The sequence below is a fragment of the Narcine bancroftii genome, chromosome 2 (genome assembly GCF_036971445.1).
Source record: "Narcine bancroftii isolate sNarBan1 chromosome 2, sNarBan1.hap1, whole genome shotgun sequence".
In the NCBI taxonomy this organism is placed as follows: Eukaryota; Metazoa; Chordata; class Chondrichthyes; order Torpediniformes; family Narcinidae; genus Narcine; species Narcine bancroftii.
This window is the reverse complement of record NC_091470.1, coordinates 143,139,849-143,162,448: the sequence shown is the minus strand read 5'-3', so window position 1 is coordinate 143,162,448 and position 22,600 is coordinate 143,139,849. Positions and strand designations below refer to the sequence as shown.

General features: G+C 44.2%; 1 protein-coding gene across 7 annotated transcripts in view; it reads left to right on the top strand.

Moving 5' to 3' along the window:
- agrn (agrin) overlaps positions 1 to 22,600 on the top strand; it is a 425,017-nt gene that overhangs the window by 355,078 nt on the left and 47,339 nt on the right. For all 7 annotated transcript variants that reach the window (XM_069918355.1, XM_069918353.1, XM_069918352.1 and 4 more), the window contains 10 exons: positions 69 to 233; positions 2,064 to 2,207; positions 3,822 to 3,946; positions 5,612 to 5,717; positions 10,775 to 11,104; positions 13,941 to 14,072; positions 15,150 to 15,277; positions 17,696 to 17,810; positions 17,931 to 18,050; positions 20,415 to 20,756. In XM_069918355.1, the coding sequence (XP_069774456.1) occupies positions 69 to 233; positions 2,064 to 2,207; positions 3,822 to 3,946; positions 5,612 to 5,717; positions 10,775 to 11,104; positions 13,941 to 14,072; positions 15,150 to 15,277; positions 17,696 to 17,810; positions 17,931 to 18,050; positions 20,415 to 20,756 (1,707 nt within the window). The remainder of the gene's footprint in view (positions 1 to 68; positions 234 to 2,063; positions 2,208 to 3,821; positions 3,947 to 5,611; positions 5,718 to 10,774; positions 11,105 to 13,940; positions 14,073 to 15,149; positions 15,278 to 17,695; positions 17,811 to 17,930; positions 18,051 to 20,414; positions 20,757 to 22,600) is intronic.

Genomic DNA, 22,600 nt, shown 5'->3' with positions numbered 1-22,600 from the left:
GTAAATCAAGATTCAGCATTGCTTATGCAGGCAGCAGATGAAAACATTTGTTGATTTATCCCTTCCAGGCACCTGTGAGTGTAATAGATATGGATCGTACAGTAAAACCTGCAGCCCCAGCAGTGGTCAGTGCTCCTGCAAACCTGGCGTGGGAGGTCTGAAATGTGACCGTTGTGAGCCCGGGTTCTGGAACTTCCGAGGCATTGTCACAGATGAGAAGAGTGGATGTACTCGTAAGTGGAACAATAAGGCCTTTCTTACTGGATTGTAGGATCCAGCAGAGGGGGCAATGATTGGGTGGTTTTTCTGTTCCTGATGCTTGTCTGTCAAATGGATCAATAACTACATCGGCTGACTGGCCATCAAGGAAGTCCGGGAGCCAAACTGCATGTCACATTGTGGGACCATCTCTCAGCACATTGTGTTGACAAAGAAAGAATGTGAGAGGGTTCATAGGAGGTTCACAAGGATTATTCCAGAAATGAAAGGGTTACCATACAAGGAATGTTTGAAGGCTCTTGGCCTGTACTCGTTGGTATTTACGACAATGAGGGGAAAATCTCATTGAAACATTTTGAATGTTGAAAGAAGTGGACAGAGTAGATGTGGAAAGGTTACTTCCCATGGTGAGAATGTCTAGGACAAGAGAGCTTAACTTCAGGATTGAAGGCTATCACTTAGAACAGAGATATAGAGGAATTGGAATTTTTTGCCACAGGCGGTTGTGGAGGCCGGGTCATTGGGTGTATTTAAGGAAGAAATTGGGAGATGCTTGATTAGCCAGGGCATCAAAGGTTATGGGGAGAAGGCTGGGGCAGTGGGGCTGAGTGGGGAAATGGGTCAGCGCATGATTGGTGGTGGGGCAGACTCAATGGGCTGAATGATCTATTTCTGCTCCTATGTCTTTTGGTCTTATGAATGAATGAATGAATAAATTGGTTAGTTGGTTAACTAATGAATTAAGAGTTTATTGCTGTGAATATATTTCAGTTGCACTGAATGTTCTCTGTGCTGCAGCTTCCAGGAACATTAAATACACCAACAACAATTCAACTTGCAAGATAAAACAAAAGAAGAAAATAGATACAAAAGAAAGAGAAATAAATAACTTTCCATAGTTAACAGGTAGCACAAAAATTATTCTATGCCAGTTGCGCAGAGAGATTTTTGATGGTCCTGGAATAGTCTTAGGGGAGTACAGGGAGGTTCAAGAGTCTGATGGCTGTTGGAGAAGAAGTAAGGTGGTGCCAGACCTCAGGCTTCTTACCTTCTGCCTGAAGCAGTGATAAGAGGATGTGAAGTTTGGATCTGGAGCTAGGGCGGCCGATGGATCAGACAGGGGTCTGTGCGGCTGCAGAGGCTGCGGGAGAACTGGAGGCGAATCTACAGGCTCTCAGTGACTCTGAAGGGACTCCCTTTAGATTCTCTTTCTCTCGTATGGCAAGAAGTGCCAGGCGACACTAATGGCGACTATTTCATGTAATAGTACACGTTCTGTACTATTATAAGACAATAAAGGAATCTTAAATCATGATGGGGAACCTCTGTGAGAAATAGTTGCCAGTAGCTGTTGCAGCACGAATACCACAAATACATTTACACTGCAGCAGGGCACTAATGCTCAGCATGCAATCTCAGAGGAGGCAGTTCGTTACCCTCTGGACTTTTTTCCAGACTGGGTTTCAGATGTCCCAGCCAGGGGAACAGCTGGGACATTTCAGCCAGTCTCTGCATTCCAATTGAGGGAGGAAATGACCGGACAAAGATGCTTCTCCTGATCACCATCCAAAGCCTTCACTGGAAAATAAGAGCAGGAACTTTGATAGGTTCCAACATGAACATTCCCCAATCTCTCGCCATTTAAAACATGCTAAGCATTTCTGTTTTCAGCACAGCCCTTTCAAAGTGTAGCCTTTGTTGGGGTTTAGTCTGCGTTGTTTTAAATGTGACCATCATTTCTAACCAAGCCAAAGGGAGGAGAATGCAATATTCTGGTCGTGGGCTGTGATATCCCCACTGTTCCTGCAGTCTGACCCATGCTGTTCCTTGTCTTCCCTGCACAGCGTGTAACTGCGAGCCCTTTGGGGCGGTTCGGGATGACTGTGAGCAGATGTCGGGACTGTGCTCCTGTAAGGCTGGCATCAGCGGCACAAAGTGCAACCAGTGCCCCAACGGCAGCAAACTGGGACCCAACGGCTGTAATCAAGGTGAAAGCCAACTCCTGCTCAACCTCTGGGTGATGCGCACTGGTGATCTGGGTGTAATCTGGCAGAGCGGTGGATAATGAGGGAGGTCAGCAGGATATAGATTCATTGTAAACTTGGATGGAGAAATGGCAGTGGAGGTTAACCAGGGCAAGTGTGGAAGCGTTGCATTTGGAGAGGTTAGACGTGAGAGGAGGGTAAATGACAACCCTGAGGAGCATGAAGAATATTGACCTCTACACTTTGTTTAACCATCTTTGACCCTCCAAACCCTCAACCTTGATCTTAACCTCCCTCGGATGACGAGACGCGCATTCTCGGGGATTGGGTAAGGGGAATTGTTGGTGATACAGGAGACCACAGATGTTGAAATCAGGAGCATAAGACAGGCCGCAGGAGAAAGTCCGAACCGTTAGGCACCACCTGCTTCAGACGTTGGGTGTCGTCTTGAGGCGTCGACTCTTCATTTCCCTCCACAGAGGGCTGGCTGACCTGCTGAGTCCCTTGGCAGATGCTCGATTTGTACACCATCATTTGCTGGCCTTGTTACCGATCTCCATATTCTATGTTAACAAGGTCATGAATCAATTGGAGCAAATAACAAAATATTAAATATTGAAATAAAAAGCTGCAGATACCACAAATCGGAGACAAATCTCCATGGATGGTAAGAGTCAATGTTTCAACGAAAGGTCCTTTAAAAGATTTAGATGTGGTTGGCATTCTCTAAGAAAAGATTTACATCCCAAGTTTAGACCCTACATTCAACAGGATTTTATTTAAAGAAACACAGATGGTTATAATGTAGTACAGGCTCTTCAGCCCACTATGTTGTGCTAACCCATATGAACCTACTTCATGATCAATTTAACCCTTCCCTCCCTCACATCCAGAACCCTCTATTTTTCTCACAATGTCCCTATTGTACCAGCCTCCACCACCACCACCACAGGCAACAAATGAATGCCCTGTACTCAATACTCTGAGTAAAAATGTATCTATGACATCTGCCCTAAACTTTCCTCCACTCACTTTAAACAGATGCCCTCTGCGAATGCCCATTGCAACCTGGGGGGAAAAGGTGCTGGCTCTCCACCCTGTCCACATACTTCCTAAAATCTTGAAGACCAGTTGCATGAACTCAGCTTGGCATTTCTTGAGTGGCCAAATTTGATGAATGATCAGATGAAGATGTCATGAAAGATAAGGAAGGCTCTTTGGACAGATGTCAGTGACCAGATTCTATGGGGCACAATCCTGTTGGATTTTATGTGAATTTCCTGTCTTTTTTTGGTCACTTGTAATGACCTCCTTCTGTGCCTCTGGCTAACTCGTGCCCATGTCACAAATCCTGGTCAGCCGCTGAATGAACATGGGGTGGGAGGCCCTGTTACAGCGCCAGTGACTGGGGTCCAAACTGGCGCTGTCTGTAAGGTGTTTATATGCCCTCCCCGTGTCTGCGTGGGTTTCCTCTAGGGGCTCCGGTTTCCTTCCACCCTCCAAAATGTACTAAGGGTTATAGGTCAATTGGGCGGCGTGGACTCGTGGACCAGAAGGGCCGGTTACTATGCTGGAGGTCTAAATTGTTAAAAAAATTTAAATTCTGCCTTCCGACAGATCCGTCTGTGTCCAGAACGTGTGCTGACCTGCTTTGTCAGTTCGGAGCAACCTGTGTGCAGAGTATTGGGCGAGCTTATTGTGAATGTCCTCCATCCATCTGCCCGAAAAATAAACAGTTTAAGGTAAGATCATCAGAAGCGATAATTCTCACTTCTCCTCTCCAAAATTCTGGATATGCTTTAGGCAACTTGTTTCTCACAGGTTATTAATTCAGAATACCTGGACATTTAAGGTCCAGTGTGATCTTTTGGTCATAAAATCAATGAAGAAATAAGCTTTAAGGGGGAAAAATTTTATATCCAAAGCATTAGGAGAGTTACAAGTTGTGAAGGAATTAATGTGTGTCAAGAAACTGGTATAAAAACCAAATCATACAGAAAACCTTTGATAAAATTTTATTTGGGCACCTGCCTACATTTTGGTTTCATCTTGATGAAGGGCTCAAGCCCAGAACATTGGTTATGCACCTTTATCTTTGCTCTAAAGGGCACCGTTTGACCTGCTGAGTTTCTCCAGCATCGTGTTTTTACTACAATCACAGAGTCTGCACGTTTCGTGTTTCACACTGCACCAAATGTTGGTGTGACAGCACAGAAATGCTGGAGGAACTCAGCAGGTCTTGCAGCATTCATAGGAGGTAAAGATTAATAACCAGACAAAAGTCTGCAGACCCTGTGGTTGAAGTAAAAACACGATGTTGGAGAAGTTCAGCAAAAATACATCATCAACGTTTCAAGCGTGCGCCCTTCATCAAGATAAGAGCAAAATGTAGGCAGGTGCCCGAATGTGGGACTAGCAGAATGATGTTTTGGCACTGACTAGAAGGGCCTGTTTTCTATACTGTAGCGTTCTATGGTTCTTCTATAAAATGAGTCAGAAGAATAGGGAACTTGGGTCTGTTCAAGACAGGGTCAGTCAAAACTATAATAAAAAATGTAAATGGATAATTTTCAGATTTTATTCATGGTTGAGAGAGGGAGACAAACAAGAGTCGAACACAGTAAACTAGAAATCACTTAGTGGGCATGAGGCTCAAGTTCAAGTTCAGTATTAAAGAAGTGATGATTCAGGTGTACATGAACTCAGTGTGACCCCCAGCTCGACGACAGCTTTGATGGTTCCTGTGTGTGCACTTACCTTCGGGAGAAGTATTGTACAGGTTCACCAGATGTTGAAGGGTTAAATTTTGAAGGCAAGTTACACAATCTTGCTTTTGCTTTACCTGAGTTGACAAATTTGATGAATGATCAAATAATGATGTCATGAAAAAGAAGGAAAGCTCTTCAGATGTGAGGAACCAGATTTTCTGGGGAACATTACAGGCAAGGGAATTTCAAAGTTTGAGATTTCAAGATTCTTTTATTGTCAAATAATAATACAGAAAATATAATATTACACGAAGTTGCCTTCTGCATGCTGTAAGGCAGACACAGTCACCATAAATGATGCCCAGAGCCCCTTACAGTACAAGAGAAAGAGAAGCAAAAGAAAGTCCCTTCAGAGTTACTGAGTGTCTGTGGATTCACCTCCAGCTCTCCCGCATCCTCTTCGGCCACACAGACTGTTGAGTCCACCAGCAACCCGAGCTCCAAATCCAAATGGATGCAGATCTGGGGGTGTAGGTCAACTGGATGTAAATTGGGCCTGTTACTGTCCTGTATGTCTAAATTTAATTAAAAAAAAATAGCAGTGGGGCTGAATGACCTTGACCTGTTCTCATCCTTTTTGCTGCTGTTTGTAACGATGATGTGTGATCTTCGCTCTATAACTTCCTTGTATCTTGTCAGGTCTGTGGCTCTGATGGAGTGACCTATGCAAATGAGTGCCAGCTCAAAACGATTGCATGTCGTCAAGGGTCAGTGATCAACATTTTGCACCAGGGCTCTTGTCAAGGTAAGGCAGACGATTGAGCAGTGTTTCAGTGAACTGTGAAAGGGTCAGAGGGAGAAAGAATGCACTCCCCTTACTCAACTCCCTACCCAAGTGGACAGACAACTTGCAAGTGTATGGGTAGAAAAAAAATGGGCAGACTTTTCTTGAAGTGGGGAGAAAATACCCAGATGCAAAAAAGACCTGAGACTCCTCGTGCAGGATGGCCTGAAGGCTGAGTTGGTGGTGAAGAAAGCCAACGCAATGCTAGCGTTCATTTCAAGAGGAATAGAATACAAGAGCAGGGATGTGGTTTAATAAGGCACTGGTGAGACCCCACGGAGCATTGTGAGCAGTTTTGGGTTCTTCATTGAGGAAAGGATGTGCTGATGTTGGAGAAGGTTCAGAGGAGGTTCACATATATGATTCCGGGAATGAAAGGGTTATCACATGAAGAGCGTTTGACAGGTCTTGACCTGTACTCACTAGAATTGAGAGGACTGAGGGGGGATCTTATTGAAATATTTCCAGTGTTGAAAGGCACGGACAGGGTAGATGTAGAAAGGCTGTTTCCCATGATGGGAGAGTCTAGGACAAGAGGGCACATCTTCAGGATTGAAGGGCATCCACCTAGAACACAAATGAGTCAGAATTTCTTCAGCCAGAAGGTGGTAAATCTGTGGAATTTGTTGCCACAGGCAGTTGTGGAGACCAGGTCATTGGGTGTATTTAAGGCAGAGATTGATAGATTCTTGATTAGCCAGGGCATGAAAGGTTATGGGGACAAGGCCCAGGTAGTGAGGCTGAGTGGGAAAATGGATCAGCTCATGATTAAATAGAGGGGAAGACTCGATGGGCTGAATGGCCTATTTCTGCTCCTGTCTTATGCTCTTAAGTGGGATATAAGGCCAAGCCATTTTGGGAAATGAAACACTGGGAAGGTGGCAGTATTTGGAATATCGTGCAGAGCTCTGGTAACCCAGTGACTTCTCCCTGGAAAGTAGGAGGCTGAGGGGGCACCTTGTAGAGGTGTTGTAAATCCTTGAGGGTCATAGATAAGGTAAGTAGACATGGCCTTTCCCCAGGGTAGGTGATTGTAACACTAAACAAGGTCGGGAGGACCTGAGGGACACGTTTTTCACGGAGTATGGTGGGTACATGGAATGCCGGACAGTGGTAGATTTTGTGCCATTTCAAAGACAGCACGGTTAGCTTAGTAGTTAGTGAAATGCTGTTACAACGCCAGCGGCCCGTGTTCAAAACTGGTGCTGTCTGTAAGGAGTTTGTATGTTCTCCCCATGTCTGCAAGGGGTTTCCTCCAGGTGTTCCAGTGTCCTCCCTCCCTCCAAAATAGGTTGTGGGGTGGAAGGGCCTGTTACTGTTTTGTATGTCTAAAAAAAGGCAGTGAGACAGGTGTGTGGATTAGAAAGGTTAGAGGGATACATGTTGAAAACAGGCTAATGGAGCAGGCAGGGTCAGCATATTGGACGCAACGACCTGTCTGCATGCTGCCAAACACGCTGATAATGCGCTGTGATTTAGGTCATACTCTTCAACTGAACTTCTATGCAAACATTTTGCCAATTGTTGTGAAATATTTCCTCTGGGGATTTCATTGGATCTACATTTAGTTCCTTTAGTTGTTTTTTAGCACAACATCTGTTGAACTATTCAGTATGGATGGAGAGAGTGCAGAGTGAATGCTATTGGCTGCCTGTGAATTAAGATGTTGTTGTTTTCTCCTCGTTCTTTCTGAGAAGAGCAGTGGAAATGAATCACATCTGCTGCCGCTCGCTGAGGAATTAAAAATGGAAGTGCATTCTCAAGCTAAAACGTGTCCAGGTTTGGAAAACGTTCCTGATCCTGTCAGCGGAAATTCACATACTTTGCAATAGTCATCGGAAATGTATAATACACATTCAGGGAAGATTCCAAGCACAATGGATATCTTCTGCAGATGTTCATTCACTGATTGTATATTTTTCAAACAGGAGTAACTCCCTGAACTCTCCCAACCTCCAGCCCACAGTTGTGTCTGAGACACAGCCTGCTGTCCTGTGTCGACATGGATCTTGGCCTCAACACACATTCTGGTCAATACTTTACCGCTGTGACTTTCCAATTTTCCGTTTACATCTCATAAAATACATTTGTTCCTTAGGCTGTTACATTGTATTTGCAGTCAAAAATGTTTAGCGGACTTTCACCTCCTGTGTGGCCTGGTTAATATTCAGAATGTCCGTGCTTTTATGAATACATTTGTGCAACCAGCAGCAAGTGAAATCATAGGTGCCTTTTTCCCTGCATTGGGAACTGTTACGGGGGCGGTGGACACGTCATGGCAGTATAATCCCATCCTGACTCGATACCATCTACTCTTCTGCTCTTCAGTTAAACGCCATGAGGTGTTTCATATTTTGAACACCGTTAACTGAATATTACGACAGAGGTTTCACTCAGAACATCTGGAGGAAATAGTTGTGGATTCAGTGAAGAATGGAAAAAAAAATAACTGAGCAACTGTTGTGAGATCTGTTCAAAAGTGCACTTGCAGTAAAATAAAGTAGTTAGATGCTCTGATCATTAACGCATTGTGATGAGCAGATGAGTGCGCTTGGTGCAGTTAGTCCGAGAAATAGAGGCACTCTCTTCTGTGATACAGAACCGCACAAAATAACCAGCTCCGATTTTAGATCTTTGTTTAATTCTCTGATTTCAGCCAAGACAGAAACCGGTGCGTCACCTTGATGTGGTGCAGAGGAGGTTCGCCAGGTTGATTCCAACAACGACGGGGTTAGCGTAGATTTCAGATTTATTGTCAGTACATACGTGACATCACATACAACCCTGAGATTCTATTTCCTGCAAGCGAGGCAGAATTACCACTTATTGGTAGTGAAAAAAAAACGTATACAGCATAAACATGTAAACAAATAAAAAACTACAGATAACAAAATGTTCACAAACTGACTGGGCAATACAGAGAATTTTTAAAAATCAATGAAGTCCAGAAGTAAGAGCCCTTAAATGACACCCTGATTGAGTTTGTCATTGAGGAGTCTGATGGTGATGGGGGAGCAGCTGTTCCTGAACCTGGTGGTGCGAGTCTTGTGACACCGATACCTCTTTCCAGTGAAATCAGAGCGTGTGCTGGGTGGTGTGGATCCTTGAAGATTGCTGCTACTCTCCGACGGCAGCATTCCCCGTAGATGTTCTTGATAGTGGGGAGGGTTTGCCTGAGATGTCCTGGGCTGAGGGCTTTACGCTCAGGGATATTGGTGTCTCCATACCAGACCGTGATGCAGTCAGTCAGCACACTTTCCACCACACATCTGTTGAATTTTGCCAGAGTTTCCAATATCATTCCAAGCCTCGCAAACTCCTGAGGAAATGGAGGCGCTGACGTGCTTTCTTCATGATGACATCAGCGTGTTGGGTCCATGAGAGATCCTCTGAGATAGTGACTCCCAGAACTTAAATTTGCTCACCCTCCCCACCTCTGATCCCCCAATGATCATTGGTTCGTATACCTCTGGCTCTCCCTTCCTAAAGTCAACAATCAACTCCTTGGTTTTGGTGACATTGAGTGCAATGTCGTTGTTGGTGCATCATTCAGCCAAGTTTTAAATCTCCCTCCTTTATGCTGACTCATCATCCTTCTTTATACAACCCACATCTGTGGTATCGTCAGTGAATCTGTAGATGGTGTAATTTTTGTAATGAGCCACACAGTCAGGTGTAAAGCAAAAAGAGCAGGGGGCTAAGAACACAGCCCTGATCGGTAAGATGGAGGAGATGTTCTGACCAATCCTCACTGATTGTGGTCTGGAGGTGAGGAAATCCAGGATCCAATTACACAGTGGGGTGTTGAGAGTGAAGAGGAACGGCTTCTCCCAGAGAACGGTGAATCCGTGGAATCTTCTACCCAAGGAAGCTGTGGAGACAGCCTCATTTCTTTAGGATGCAGATAGATTTTTGAAGAATAGGGGGATTATGGGTAACAGGAAACAGGCGGGTAGATGGAGCTGAGTCCACAGCTTTGACCTTAGTGAATGGCGGAGCAGGCTCGACTCCTGCTCCTATTCTTTATGATTCGTGTCTGTTCCGAGCAGCAAAAGCGTTTGACAAAACAACCAGGGTGACCGCATGGCCAATTGAGTGCAGCTCTGCCATTTGGCGAGAACCAACAGCAAGTACGACGAGAGATGCACAGAGACGTGCTTGCAGGTCTTGCAGTCCTGTCCTGGAGTCTTTGCAAGGCCTGGTGACTGTGTCAAAGGGGGAATGATCCCAAAATGGTTAGAAACTATTTTCTCTTCTGAACTTTATGTATACTGCTTTTGGCATTCCATTTCCTGGAGATTTTTAAAAAACACGAATGTTAGGAGATGTATTCTTGCATAAGTTAATTATTCCGTCTGATAAAATTATGAAAGAGAATTCTTCTCAGTCATGATTTTAAAATATTGATTTAAAAACACAGAAATGCTGGAAGAAAGCAGGTCTCTGTGCATCAGTGCATAGTGAAGGGAGGAAGGTTTAGGGGAAACATTGGGATGTGTTTACACAGAGAGATGTAGGGGCCTGGAATCCATTGCTGGGGGTATGGTGGTGGAGGCCCTTAAAGAGACTCTTAGACAGGCACACGGATGGAAGAAAAATAGAGGGTTACGAGGTAGGGAGGGTTTGGGTTTTTTTTTGGTAGGAATATACAGGTCAGCACATCATCGAGAGCCAAAAAGCCTGTACTGTGCTGTAGTGTTCTGTGTTTCGCAGCATCCATAGGACGTATAGGTAGATGACCGACTTTGGATCTGAGCCCTTCATCAAGGTAGGACATACCCTGAAGAAAGCCTCAGGTACATATCTTTACCTCTGATAGATGCTGCGAGACCTGCTGAGTTCCTCTGACATTTCTGTGTTTTTACTACAATGCCAGTGTCTGCAGATTTCTGAATTGCTCTTTTAGAGTTACTCAGACAGTGGATTGGCTGCCTCAATCCACCTCAGTGTTTGTTTCCCTGAGTAAATCTGTGTTTATCTCTATAACTAAATGGAAACCTTCTTGTCTTCACCAACAGGAACCACACCCTCCACTGGCAATATCCAGACAACCGATCTCACACCATCACCAAAAGAACATACCAACCTGTCCGAAATTGTTCCACTGGAGACCTTACCAAATCTTAACACAATTTTTCCTATGACTGACAATACAACAGGCCCACAGGTCCATAAGATGTACACAGTTACCGCAAGTCCTGGCGTCATTGGCCACCCCACCACTGGCTGGCCTCCAGCCTCACTCACTTCATCTGAGCCCCCTGATCTGTCAGGCAGTGGGGATTTCAGTGGAGACACGGATCTGGAAGCAAGCGGTAATCTGGAAGGCAGTGGAGTTGAGCCGATGGGTAACGTAATTTGACTTCCTTTTAGTGAAATAAGGCAAGAATGTAAAAGTTGATAACGTCAGAGCGCCTCCTGAATTATTGAATCACAATTATGGGTAGTTGTCCTCTGGAGCCAGTGTCGTACGTCCACTTAGAATAAAAGTTTGGTTTAGTGGTAGAAGGAAACTTATTGAAAGGGTGGCACAGTTAACGCAATAGTTGATGCAGTGCCAGTGACCTGGGTTCGAATCCCGCACTGTCTGTCGGAGTTCGCACGTTCTCCCCGTGTCTGCGTGGGTTTTCCCTGGGGGCTCCAGCTTCCTCCCACCCTTCAAAATTATTAAATAATTTTCTGTAACATCTAAAATTAACCTTTGTTAATTGGGTGTAATTGGGCGTCATGGAGTCGTGAACCGAAAGGGCCTGTTACCATGCTGTATGTCTAATATATTTTTTAATTAAAATTTTTAAATGTAAAATTTCAATGTACAACCAGTAATTCCTTAGCAAGCATGGGATTTAACCTCAGAAGACTGGAACTCTCGGCAGTTTTTTTTACCACACGGTAGAAGCCGATTCCAGCCCTTTATAAATCCGTGCCACCCAATTACACCCGAATTAACCTACAGCTCGTACGTTTTGGAGAGTTTGAAGCACCTGAGGAGAACCTACACAGACATGGGGAGAACGTACAAACTCATTACGGGCAACATGAGATTGGATCCTGGGTCACTGGCCCTGTAATAAAGTTGTGCTCACCATTGCACTAACTGCTCTGACGTAGAACACATGTTTGTCCTTGCATTAAGTGCATGGATGCTATGGATTTTATATCTCCCAGTCCAGGAGAATGGAGGGATATAGAAACACGGCAGAAAGGGGAAGGTTCGGCCGTGACAATCAATGGCAGTACACGTTCAAAGGGTCAATTGTAATTTAGAAGAAGATTTACAGATCAAAGAACATGTGTGCTGGGCACCCGATTGGTGTGTGAAAGTTCTGTAACGTCTAAAATGAAAATCTTTGACAGAGAGGGATCAAGGTGTAGCAAAAACAAATCAGTGGCTTCCAAGCAGCCTGGCCCACAGGACTTGTGATGACTCGTCCATCAATATATTTTCCCAGGAATTCAATGACCATTGAAGGAGTTTGGGATGAGAGCGGTAGTTGAGACAGAGGAGCAGCGTAATCACCTTCTATGGCACAACAGGATCGAGGGCTGAATGGCCTGTGTCTGCTCTTATGTTTCTACATAGGTCTGGAGCAACCTATTGCTGATTTTTTAACTAACAAGGAAATTCTTTAAAAAGTGCAAGAATTCCATTTTATGCTTTCTTTTCAATTAACTCTGTGACGCTCAATACCCATTAAAGTGCGCAGTGAAAGAAAAGTGCAATTTTACACTCATTAACTTCAATATTTATCAAGCAGACAGATGTAATTAAATAATTCATCCCTTACATCAAGTTTATCTGTTCATCTCTAGTGCATACCTTCTGCATTTGCAACAAGGAAATTGCAATAAAACATTAATTTCTTATATTTTAATTTTATTAAATTTAAATTTTATATTTAGACATACAACATGGTAACAGACCCTTTTGGCCACGAGCCTATGCCACTCAATTTACACCCAGTTGACCTACAACCCCGGTACATTTTTGAAGGGTGGGCAGAAACCGAAGCCCCCAGGAAAAACCCATGCAGATATGGGGAGAGTCCCAATCGCTGGAGCTGAAACACCATTGTGCTAACTGCTACACTAACTGTGCTACCCAATATAATTTGGCAATGTTGTGGAAATTAAATAGGTAAATTTAAATTGATTGATTTGGTATCAGGTGACCAGATGATGTGATAGAAGGTTTTCAGATGCCAGGGTGATGTTCTTAGCACTGTATCTCATTTACAAGTACCGGATAGAGGTTCTCTCTTAACCTGATTCTTCAGAGACGCTCAGAATTAATTGAAACATTTAATTCCCTTGGTCAGAAGGGAATTCCCTTGGCCAGCATGGGTAACGTAGTGCATAGCGAAAATTATTACAGTGCCAGTGACCCAGGTTTGAATCCAGCGATGTCTGTAAGGAGTTTGAATATTCTCCATGTCTGTGTGTGTTTCCTCTGAGGGTTCCAGTTTTCTGTCACCGTTCAAAACATGCAGGGGTTGTGCGTCAGTTGGGTGTCATTGAACAGCATGGGCTCGTGGGCCAGAATGGCCTGTTACATTGCTAAGTGTCTAAATTATATTTTTAAGGATTAAAAATTAAATTTAATTAAAATTTAAAATTAAGTTAAGGGAGGTTTATTTGTCACCAATGGTGAAGCTGGAGGTACTCAACAGGTCGGGCAGCGTCCATGGAAAGGACTGATGAGATCCTCCTCCTTGACACATCCCTTGTGTCTCCAGACTGATTTCTCCCAACTTGCTGGCTTGGTTCAACATCCCTTGCCACCATAACATCCAGCCTTTGGTAACTCCTCTTTTAAAAATAATTGACCAAATTAACTTCCTGTGATTTGTGCCAGATATTCAGATGTGTCATCTCATTCTCACCACGGACCTCATATTGGAGAACATAACTTTAAATGTAGAAGCAAGGGTGGCTATTCTGGGCTCTGAACCCTTCAGTCAGAACATTGACGATCTTTTGCCACAGCAATCTTTGCCATGAATATACTCCTATCTTGAAGGGCTCAGCCCTGAATTGTCAGTTCTATACCTTAACCTTCTATGGATGCTGTGATCATGGAGATCACAGGTCCTTCATGAACTTGTTGATTGTGGAATGAAGTAGAAATATAGTTCACGGCAGTTTAGCGTTCAGATGACCCCAATTAACCTTTGTCATCTGCAGGTTTCAACGAGTCCTCGACTGAGCCTCCAACTCCAGTTCCAAATGAGAGGTCAACGTGTGATAATACAGAGTTCGGCTGCTGCTCTGATGGAAAGACCCCATCTGTGGATGGTGAGGGAAGCAACTGCCCACGTAAGTGCCTTAAAGATGCAAGGGATGGACTTGTCAGGTGTCATCAGCATCTTCCCAGGAAGGTTACCTTGTGGAACTTGTGATGAAGTCTTGGTCAGCACCCACATTAACACTCGCCCCCACAAAAAAAAAATTTGTTCTGATGACTTGAACATTGATTCTTCACATCAAACTCACAAAGAATATTTGAACTTGTAACATTGTAAAGAAAATTATTCCAAAAGCTGAACTTCTATCTCTGCATTTTTAACCTTGCAACTTAAAACATTTTTGCCTGGATTATCTTTATACATTTGCTGTGTTAAAATAACATTATTCGGCGTAGTAATTGTGAAATGGGAGTAACATGGGGGTCATGAATATACTCTCTAATCGTTTTGCCTGCAATATAATTATATTGTGACAGTTTTGAATTGTGTCCTGGGCAAGTTATTTTCTTTCTAAATTACCGAGGCAATCCGTAACCTCAAAATGTCAAGTTTGAAATTTGCCAAGACTCAGCGAGCACATTCAGGCACAGAAGTAGGAAAATTGCTTCTCATATTTTGCAAGGTGTAAATTTTGAATTAATTACAGAGAAGTGGGTTATATGTTTCTCTTCCTCAAACTTCCAATCAAGGACAAAAAGCAAGTGATGCCAATTTAGTCCAACTGATTGAATCAATCAGGGATGTATTCATTCTGACGTATCTGAATCGCTACTGACGCAATATGCATTATAACTTCAATGTAAACGTGAACTGCTCGAGGAATTTAGTTACTTATTCATTTCCATCTGTCTTTTCTCTAATAATTCTTTCTCTTTGTCTACTTAACGTCTTGCCAGCCTCAGTAGTTTGGAACTCTGGAGACAAGGCGATGGTAACATCTGGTATTTATGCGCTACCAACCAAACGTACATTCACATCCACTCCAAGTGTCCTACAAACTACTAATTCCAAGGCTCATCTTACTAACCCCAAGACTGGCACTACCAACCATTCCCCTTCGCCAGAGCTGATGCAACTGGGTTTAACATGATAAATCAGGGTGCAGACTAATCCCAATTTTACCTCTTTGTTTTTGTGCTTTTGATAGCTACTAAGGTATTCCAAGGAGTCCTCATTGTGGAAGAGGTGGAGGGTCAAGAACTTTTTTACACACCAGAGATGGATGACCCAAAATCGGAGCTGTTTGGTGAAACAGCCAGAAGTATTGAGAATGCTGTAAGTGATATCGGTTCCCTGGTCATCAGCAATTAGCATCCTTTTGTTTATCTTAACGTTAGACAGAGGAAGATTAAAGTTTAGATGAAGCAATTGGTTTCTGCTGACACCGCATCCCGGGTCCTTCGCCATCCATTTATTTCACATGCCAGACTAATTATTTGCTGCGCGTGTAAGATATTGGTCCAGAGTCGGCTTATCTGTGAGGAACGAATTGGGTATTAATGCCACTGAGTACTGGGGTAACAGATTCATTCCATAGCACTCTGCTTCATTTATATCCATCAGCTCTTGACTGTGCTAGCCTTTAGTCTGGACTAAAATAGACTCACTTGTCACTCCGTGGGTGAGGGACAAATGAAACAGGTGCTGTCGAGCTGAAAATAAATTACTTCTAAGATTCAAATCGATGGGTGCAATTTCTTGCACATCTGCCCTCCCGTGACCCCATCAGAAGTCCCCAGCCACACCAGATGTTTCCTAATGCTATTGTTTGGGAACCGGGTGATGGTTTGGAGAGATGATTCATCTTCATTATAAAAGATGAAATAACAGCACATTTGGATAGCAGTGACAGGATCGGCCCAAATCAGCGTGGATTTACGAAGGGGAAATCATGCTTGACGAATCTTCTGGAATTTTTGGAGGATGTAACTATGGAACTGGACAAGGGAAAGCCAGTGGATGTAGTGTACCTGGACTTTCAGAAAGCCTTTGATAAGGTCCCACATAGAAGATTAGTGGGCAAAATTAGACCACGTGGTTTTGGGAGTAGGGTACTGACGTGGATAGAAAATTGGTTGGCAGACGGGAAACAAAGAGGAGGGATTAATGGTTCCTTTCAGAATGACAGGCAGTGACTAGTGGGGAATTGCATGGCTCAGTGCTGGGACCACAGCTAGTTACAATATACATTAATGGCTTAGATGAAGGGATTTAAAGTAACATTAGCAAATTTGCAGATGACACAAAGCTGGGTGGCCGTGTGAAATGTGAGGAGGATGTTATGAGAACGAAAGGTGACTTGGACAGGTTGGGTGAGTGGGCAGATGCATGGCAGATGCAGTTTAATGTGAATAAATGTGAGGTGGCAAGAATAGGAAAGCAGATTACTCTCTGAATGGGGTCAAGTTAGGAAAAGAGAAGTACAACAAGATCTAGGTGTCCTTTTTCATCACTCAATGAAACTAAGTGTGCCAGTACCACAGTCAGTGAAGAAAGCTAATGGCATGTTGCTCTTCATAATAAAGAGGTCCTTCTGCAGTTGTACAGGGCCCTGGTGAGATCACACCTGGAGTATTGAGTGCAGTTTTAGTCTCCAAGTTTGAGGAAGGACATTCTCACTATTGAGGGAGTGCAGCGTAGGTTCACGAGGTTAATTCCCAGGATGGAAGGACTATCATATGTTGAAAGATTGGAGCAACTGGGGTTGTACACATGAGTTTAGAAGGATGAGAGGGGATCTGATTGAAACATATGAGATTATTAAGGGATTGGAAAAGCTAGAGGCAGGAAACATGTTCCCGATGTTGGGGGAAGTCCAGAACCAGAGGCCACAGTTTAAGAATAAGGGGTAGGCCATTTAGAACGGAGTTGAAGAAGAACTTTTTCAACCAGAGAGTTGTGGATCTGTGGAACACTCTGCCTCAGAAGGCAGTGGAGGCCAATTCTCTGGATGGTTTCAAGAAAGAGTTAGATAGAGCTCTTAAAGATAATGGAGTCAAGGGGTACAGGGAGAAGGCAGGAACGGATGATCAGCCATGATCACAGTGAATGGCAGTACTGGATCAAAGGGGTGAATGGCCTACTCCTACACCTATTATCTATTCATTTTCCTGCACTCTGAGGTCTCTCAAAGCATTGGTCAGGGGCTGTGTAGGGTTAGGGTGGTGAGCAAGGCTGAGCTTGGGACTTGCTCCTCAATGGGTTCTCATATGGGGACCTTGTACAGGTTTGGACATTGGTAGCTTCTGACTAGAGCAGTGGTTCTCAACCTTTTTATTTCCACACACATCCCACTTTAAGTATTCCCTATGCCATTGGTGCTCTGCGATTAGTAAGGGATTGCTTCAAGTGGGATGTGGGTAGGAAGAAAAAGTTTGAAACCCACTGTTTTAATCGTCCCTCATTGACTTGTTATGTGCACGGTTTCAGAACTCCAAAGGAAATAGGCCAATGACCATTTTTCTCAAGCAAAATATTTCAGGAACAATTAGGTCTAGAGCAGTGATTCTCAACCTTCCCTTCCCACTCACATCCCACCTGAAGCAATCTCTTACTAATCACAGAGCACCAATGGCCTAGGGATTACTTAAAGTGGGATGTGAGTGGAAAGAAGGTTGAGAACCATCTTGCTTTCAGCCAAGTTTGTGTCTCTGATCGTTTAATCCCATGTTCCACCATCTTAACCCCACCCAGCTGAACGAACTCTTGGGCAACTCAAATGTCAAGAAAGATTTCAAGAGTGTCCGTGTGCATGGCCTGGGCCCCAGCGACCCTGTGCGCATCATTGTTGAAGTCCACTTTGATCCACGTAAGTGCTGATGTTTCATTATGTCGGCCTCAAATGCAGGAGCGCGATTCCTCATGGGCCTGTTCTCTTCTATGGGTGGATAATTACACCTTGAATTTCCCTGTTTTATAATCGTTCCAGGAACGAGTTACAATTCCCATGACGTACAAAGGGCCCTGCTTCAACAAGTGAAACAGTCCAGGAGAAAATCCATTGTTTTGAAGAAACCGGAACAGGACAACGTCAAGATCGTGGACTTCGGTAAACGTTCACTGCTCTCATCAAGTCAGAGCAATAAAGCTCAGAAACAGGCCCTCAAGCCAACTTGTTTGTGCTAACGTGTTTGCCCATCTCACCACTCCCATTTGCCCACATTAGGACCTTGTCTGGCTTGTCTATTCAAGGGTTTGTCTAAATGTCTCTTAAAACTAGTAATTGTGTCAGATTCTATACCTCTTCCAGCTTTGACCACCACTTTCTGTGTCAGACGTATCCCTTCCAATCCCCTATCTCTCACTCAAACCTATGTCCTCTTGTTTATGATACCCCCTACCTTGGGAAAAAGCCTCTGACTATCTGTCACTTCCATCAGATCACCCCTTGGCCTCATTCAGTCCAGGGAAAATGGACCCACTATCCAATCTCTCCCCATAACTAAGGTCCTCCAATGCAGGAAACAATCTGGTGAATCTCATTGTCGTGCCTTAACCATGCACGTCTTTGTTACCAAAGGTGGAGACATCTCTCCTGAGCCCGGTTGCCACAGGACACCTGGGAATGTCCCGGGGGCAGGAGTCTCGCCCAGTTCTCCTGCCCCAATGAATGACCTTGGTCACAGCACAAGGGGCAGTCTGAAGCAGCATGCGATCTACTGGAGGAACTCCATGGGTGGGAGAAAGAGAATGGTCAACATTCTGCGCCAGAAGCCAGTCTTGATGGCCTGAAGAACCGACTGTTCTTTTTCTCTCATTGATGCTGGTTGTCCCGTTCAGTTCCTACAACAGATTGAGTGTTGCTCCAGGTTCCATCCAGCATCCTGTGTCTCCAGAGTAAGTCCGAACCCTGCTTTATGGAAAACGCACCTCAACAATATTTGGCGTTCAGTCTTTTTACGGAGAACAGAAAATAAACCCCTGGATAATGAAGAGGAACAATTTGTTAACTGACAAGGTTTTATTCCTTTGGATCTGTCTGATTTGTGTCTCATAATAGGATTTGCAGCTCACCTTTTTATTGTAATATTTCAAATGAATATTCCAAATGTTTGGTGGATTATGGATTGCAGTCACTTGTTCAAAACTTCTGATGAGCAGCCTTTCTTAAGGTGCGCCAGGTCATTGCATTTGTGCAGATGCCCGTGTTTTACTAGAAGCTGAGCTCCACTCCTGATCCTCAGCTACTAACAGCCGGTCACTCATTTGCTAAGTCATAGCAAGGCTGGGTCGAATGAGTCACAATGCCACCACCTGGTGGTAGGGCGATGAATTACTGGTCTGCAGTTGTGCACAAGTCCCAGTGATTTGTGAATGTCCAGTTGGCAGAAACGTCCCAAATTTAAATTTAGGTTTTTTATCACTCAAAACTGCAGAAGGAATTCTCAAAGATAATACCTTGAGGGCTGGAAGGCTTGAGCTATAAGGAGAGACTGGGGCTTTTCAAGTTCATATTGAAGTTTACTTATCATCTGAATGTACCAGAACAAAGTTAGTGTGGAGGTTAGCGCAACGCTGTTACAGCGCCAGCGACCCAAGTTCAAATCCTGTGCTTTCTGTAAGGAGTTTGTAAGTTCTTCCCATGTCTGTGTGGGTTTTCTCTGGAAACTCCGGTTTCCTCCCACCTGTTCAAAAATCATACCAGGGTTGTGGGTTAATTGGGTCTAATTGGGCAGCACGGACTCGTGGGCCGGAAGGGATTGTTACCTGTGCCATACGTCTAAATTTAAGAATTTATAACAACTTGATGAAACATTGTTCTCCAGTCCACAGTGAAGAATAGGACAGACACAGCACACATGCAGACAAACAGTACATATGTGCACAGTACATATTTTAAAAAATATTATTAATAAATAGTAGAGTCATGAGGAGTTGTTTAGCAGTCGTTCTGCATTCTCACTGCCCGTGGGAAAAAGCGGTTCCTCAGCCTGGTGGTGCTGGCTCTGATACTCCTGTATCTCTTCCCTGACGGGAGTGGCTGAAAGATGCTGTGTGCAGGATGGAAGGAGTCCTCAATGATTTTCAAGTCCTCTTTTAAACAATAATTCCAGTAGGTATCATCAATCGTGGGGGATGGGGGGAATGGAGACCCCAGTGATCCTCTCTGTTGCTTTTATGGTCCTGTGGATTGACCTCCAGGTTGAGAGGGATGTGGGCAAATGGCACTAGCTTGGTCAACATGGACAGGAGGGGCTGAAGGGCCTGTTTCCCTGCTGTACATCTCCATGACTCATTGTTATTTTCATCCACTCTATCTAGTTGTGTAAATGTAATTCTTTTCAGCTGATTACATTTTTATGAAGCATTTTGAAATATTTTTGTGCTGAGGAAGTGATTTGTGTGAGAGTTATTGGATTGAATGAATGTTGTGAGTTGGTTTAATTAAGAATGTACGGTTTTCTCCCTGTAGACTGGGCGCCAGTTCTGTTTACAACGACCAGCACCACCGCGGCTGCTACCACAGTCCCCATAACCACTGCCTCGGCACTACCCGTCACCAGGCGCCCTCCGCCAGCCACCACGAGGTGGCCGAAAGTTCTCCCGCACGCCAAGGTGCCCATAACCACCACAAAGCCAGCCACCACCAGGAGACCGCCCTTCTCGCGGAAGGTGGAGGTGCATCCCGCCACCGTCAAGGTCCATCGGCCCTGTAACTCCCAACCTTGTCTCCACGGAGGCACCTGTGAAGACGACGGGGTCAGCTACACCTGCAGCTGCCCAGCCGGGAGGGGAGGAGCTGTCTGTGAGCGAAGTAAGGAACGGGTCCTTCTAGATCTATTTCATGAATGTAAAAACACACAGAAATGCTGGAGGAACTCAGCCAGTCTCAGCATCCACAGGAGGTGAAGATACATGACCAACATTTTTGGCCTGAGCCCTTCTTCAAGGTATAAGCAAAGAACAGGAAGGTGTCAAAATAACCAAGGCTGCTGGGGGAGGGATCCGGACCAACAAAAGGAGAGAATAGATTTTGTCTCTGTGAAAGATGATAAAGGAAAAAGGGAAGAGAGAGAGCCCGCTCAGGGGGAAAGGGGATGAAGAAGTGGGTGGAGGGGTTTAATGGAAACCAGAGAAGTCATTGTTAAAGCCATCTGGATGGAGGGAGCCCAGTCGGAAGATGAGCTGTTGTTCCTCTAATTTGCAGGTGGTCTCAGTCTGGCCGTGCATGAGACCATGAACAGATGTGTCAGCATGGGAATGGGGTAGGGAATTAAAACGGGTGGCCACTGGGAGATCCATGCTATCACAGCCTTCCCCCAGCTCTCTCTCTCTCCCCCTCTTCCCTTTCCCCTCCGTCTCCTCTTATCCTAACCACCAATTAATACCTTTTGTTGGTCTGGACTCCCCCCCCCAATCTCACCCCCCAGCATGTCTTCAGTCTTTATTCTTACGCCTTCCTGTTTTTTGCTCATACCTTGAGGAAGGGCTCAGGCCTGAAACGTCAGTATCTTTACCTCCCACGGACGCTGCTGAGTTCCTCCAGTATTTCTGTGTGTTTTTACTACGATCACAGTGTCTCACACAACTTAATGAATGGATTTACCAATGAATTGAAGAGGTCAGAGGAGACAGAGCCTCCTTAGCCTTATCCTCCATTCCTGAAAGAAACACGAAAGTTGTAGACGCTTTGATTGTAGAAATGCTGGAGGGTCTCACATCTCAGGCCCAAAACGTCGGTAATGTATCTTTACCTCCTGCGGTTGCTGTGAGACCAGCTGAGTTCTTCCTCCATTCCTTGAGCTCATGGAATGGACAGCTCTCTCAATACTATATTTAATGTTCATACAGCTGCGCACAACTTACAGCGTCAAGGTACACATGAAAAGATTATTGTTTCCTTCCATTATTTCAACACTCCTTTACATATTCTCACCAGGTTGGAGAATAACATTGAAAATTCAACATTTTCCATAAAAACTAGACATTTTCAGACAAATATAATCCTAAATATATTGCTAATTTCACGTGTTACACCATGTGCTCTGATACTTTGTCATTAATTATAGTTTGGTTGTAAACCACATCACTCTTCAGGAAGATATTACCACATTTAACTCAGTTTTTAAAAAAAAACATTTATTGTTGGCTGTGAAGTTCATTGTTTGGTTTACAGAAATCTTAAAATATCTAAGAGAGGCTCTACCCCATGTTATTAATGGGATGTCTGTTCAGGAGAAATAAAGTGTGAAGTGAGCTCTAAATATTGGGCTAAAATATCTTGATGAAGGGCTCGAGCCCGAAACATTGGTTCTGTATCTTTATCTGTGCTGGATAAAGGACACTGTTGAGTTTCTCCAGCGCTGTGTTTTCACGGTGACTGCAGACTTTCATGTTTTACTTCTAAATATTGGGCAGCTAGAATACAACAGCTGAAATAATGTTCATCAGGTCAGAACTTGGATGTGAGATATAATCTGAAAAGTTTTCTCATTGAGCATCTTGTGAAAGGTCCTCACCAGAAATAGATCAGCTCTGAGTCACTTTAAGAGGGAAACAATTAGAAAATCAGGGTTAGTGCAGTGGTTAGCATAACGCTGTTACAGCGCCAGCGATCGAGAGTAGCGGTTAGCATAACGCTGTTACAGCGCCAGCGAT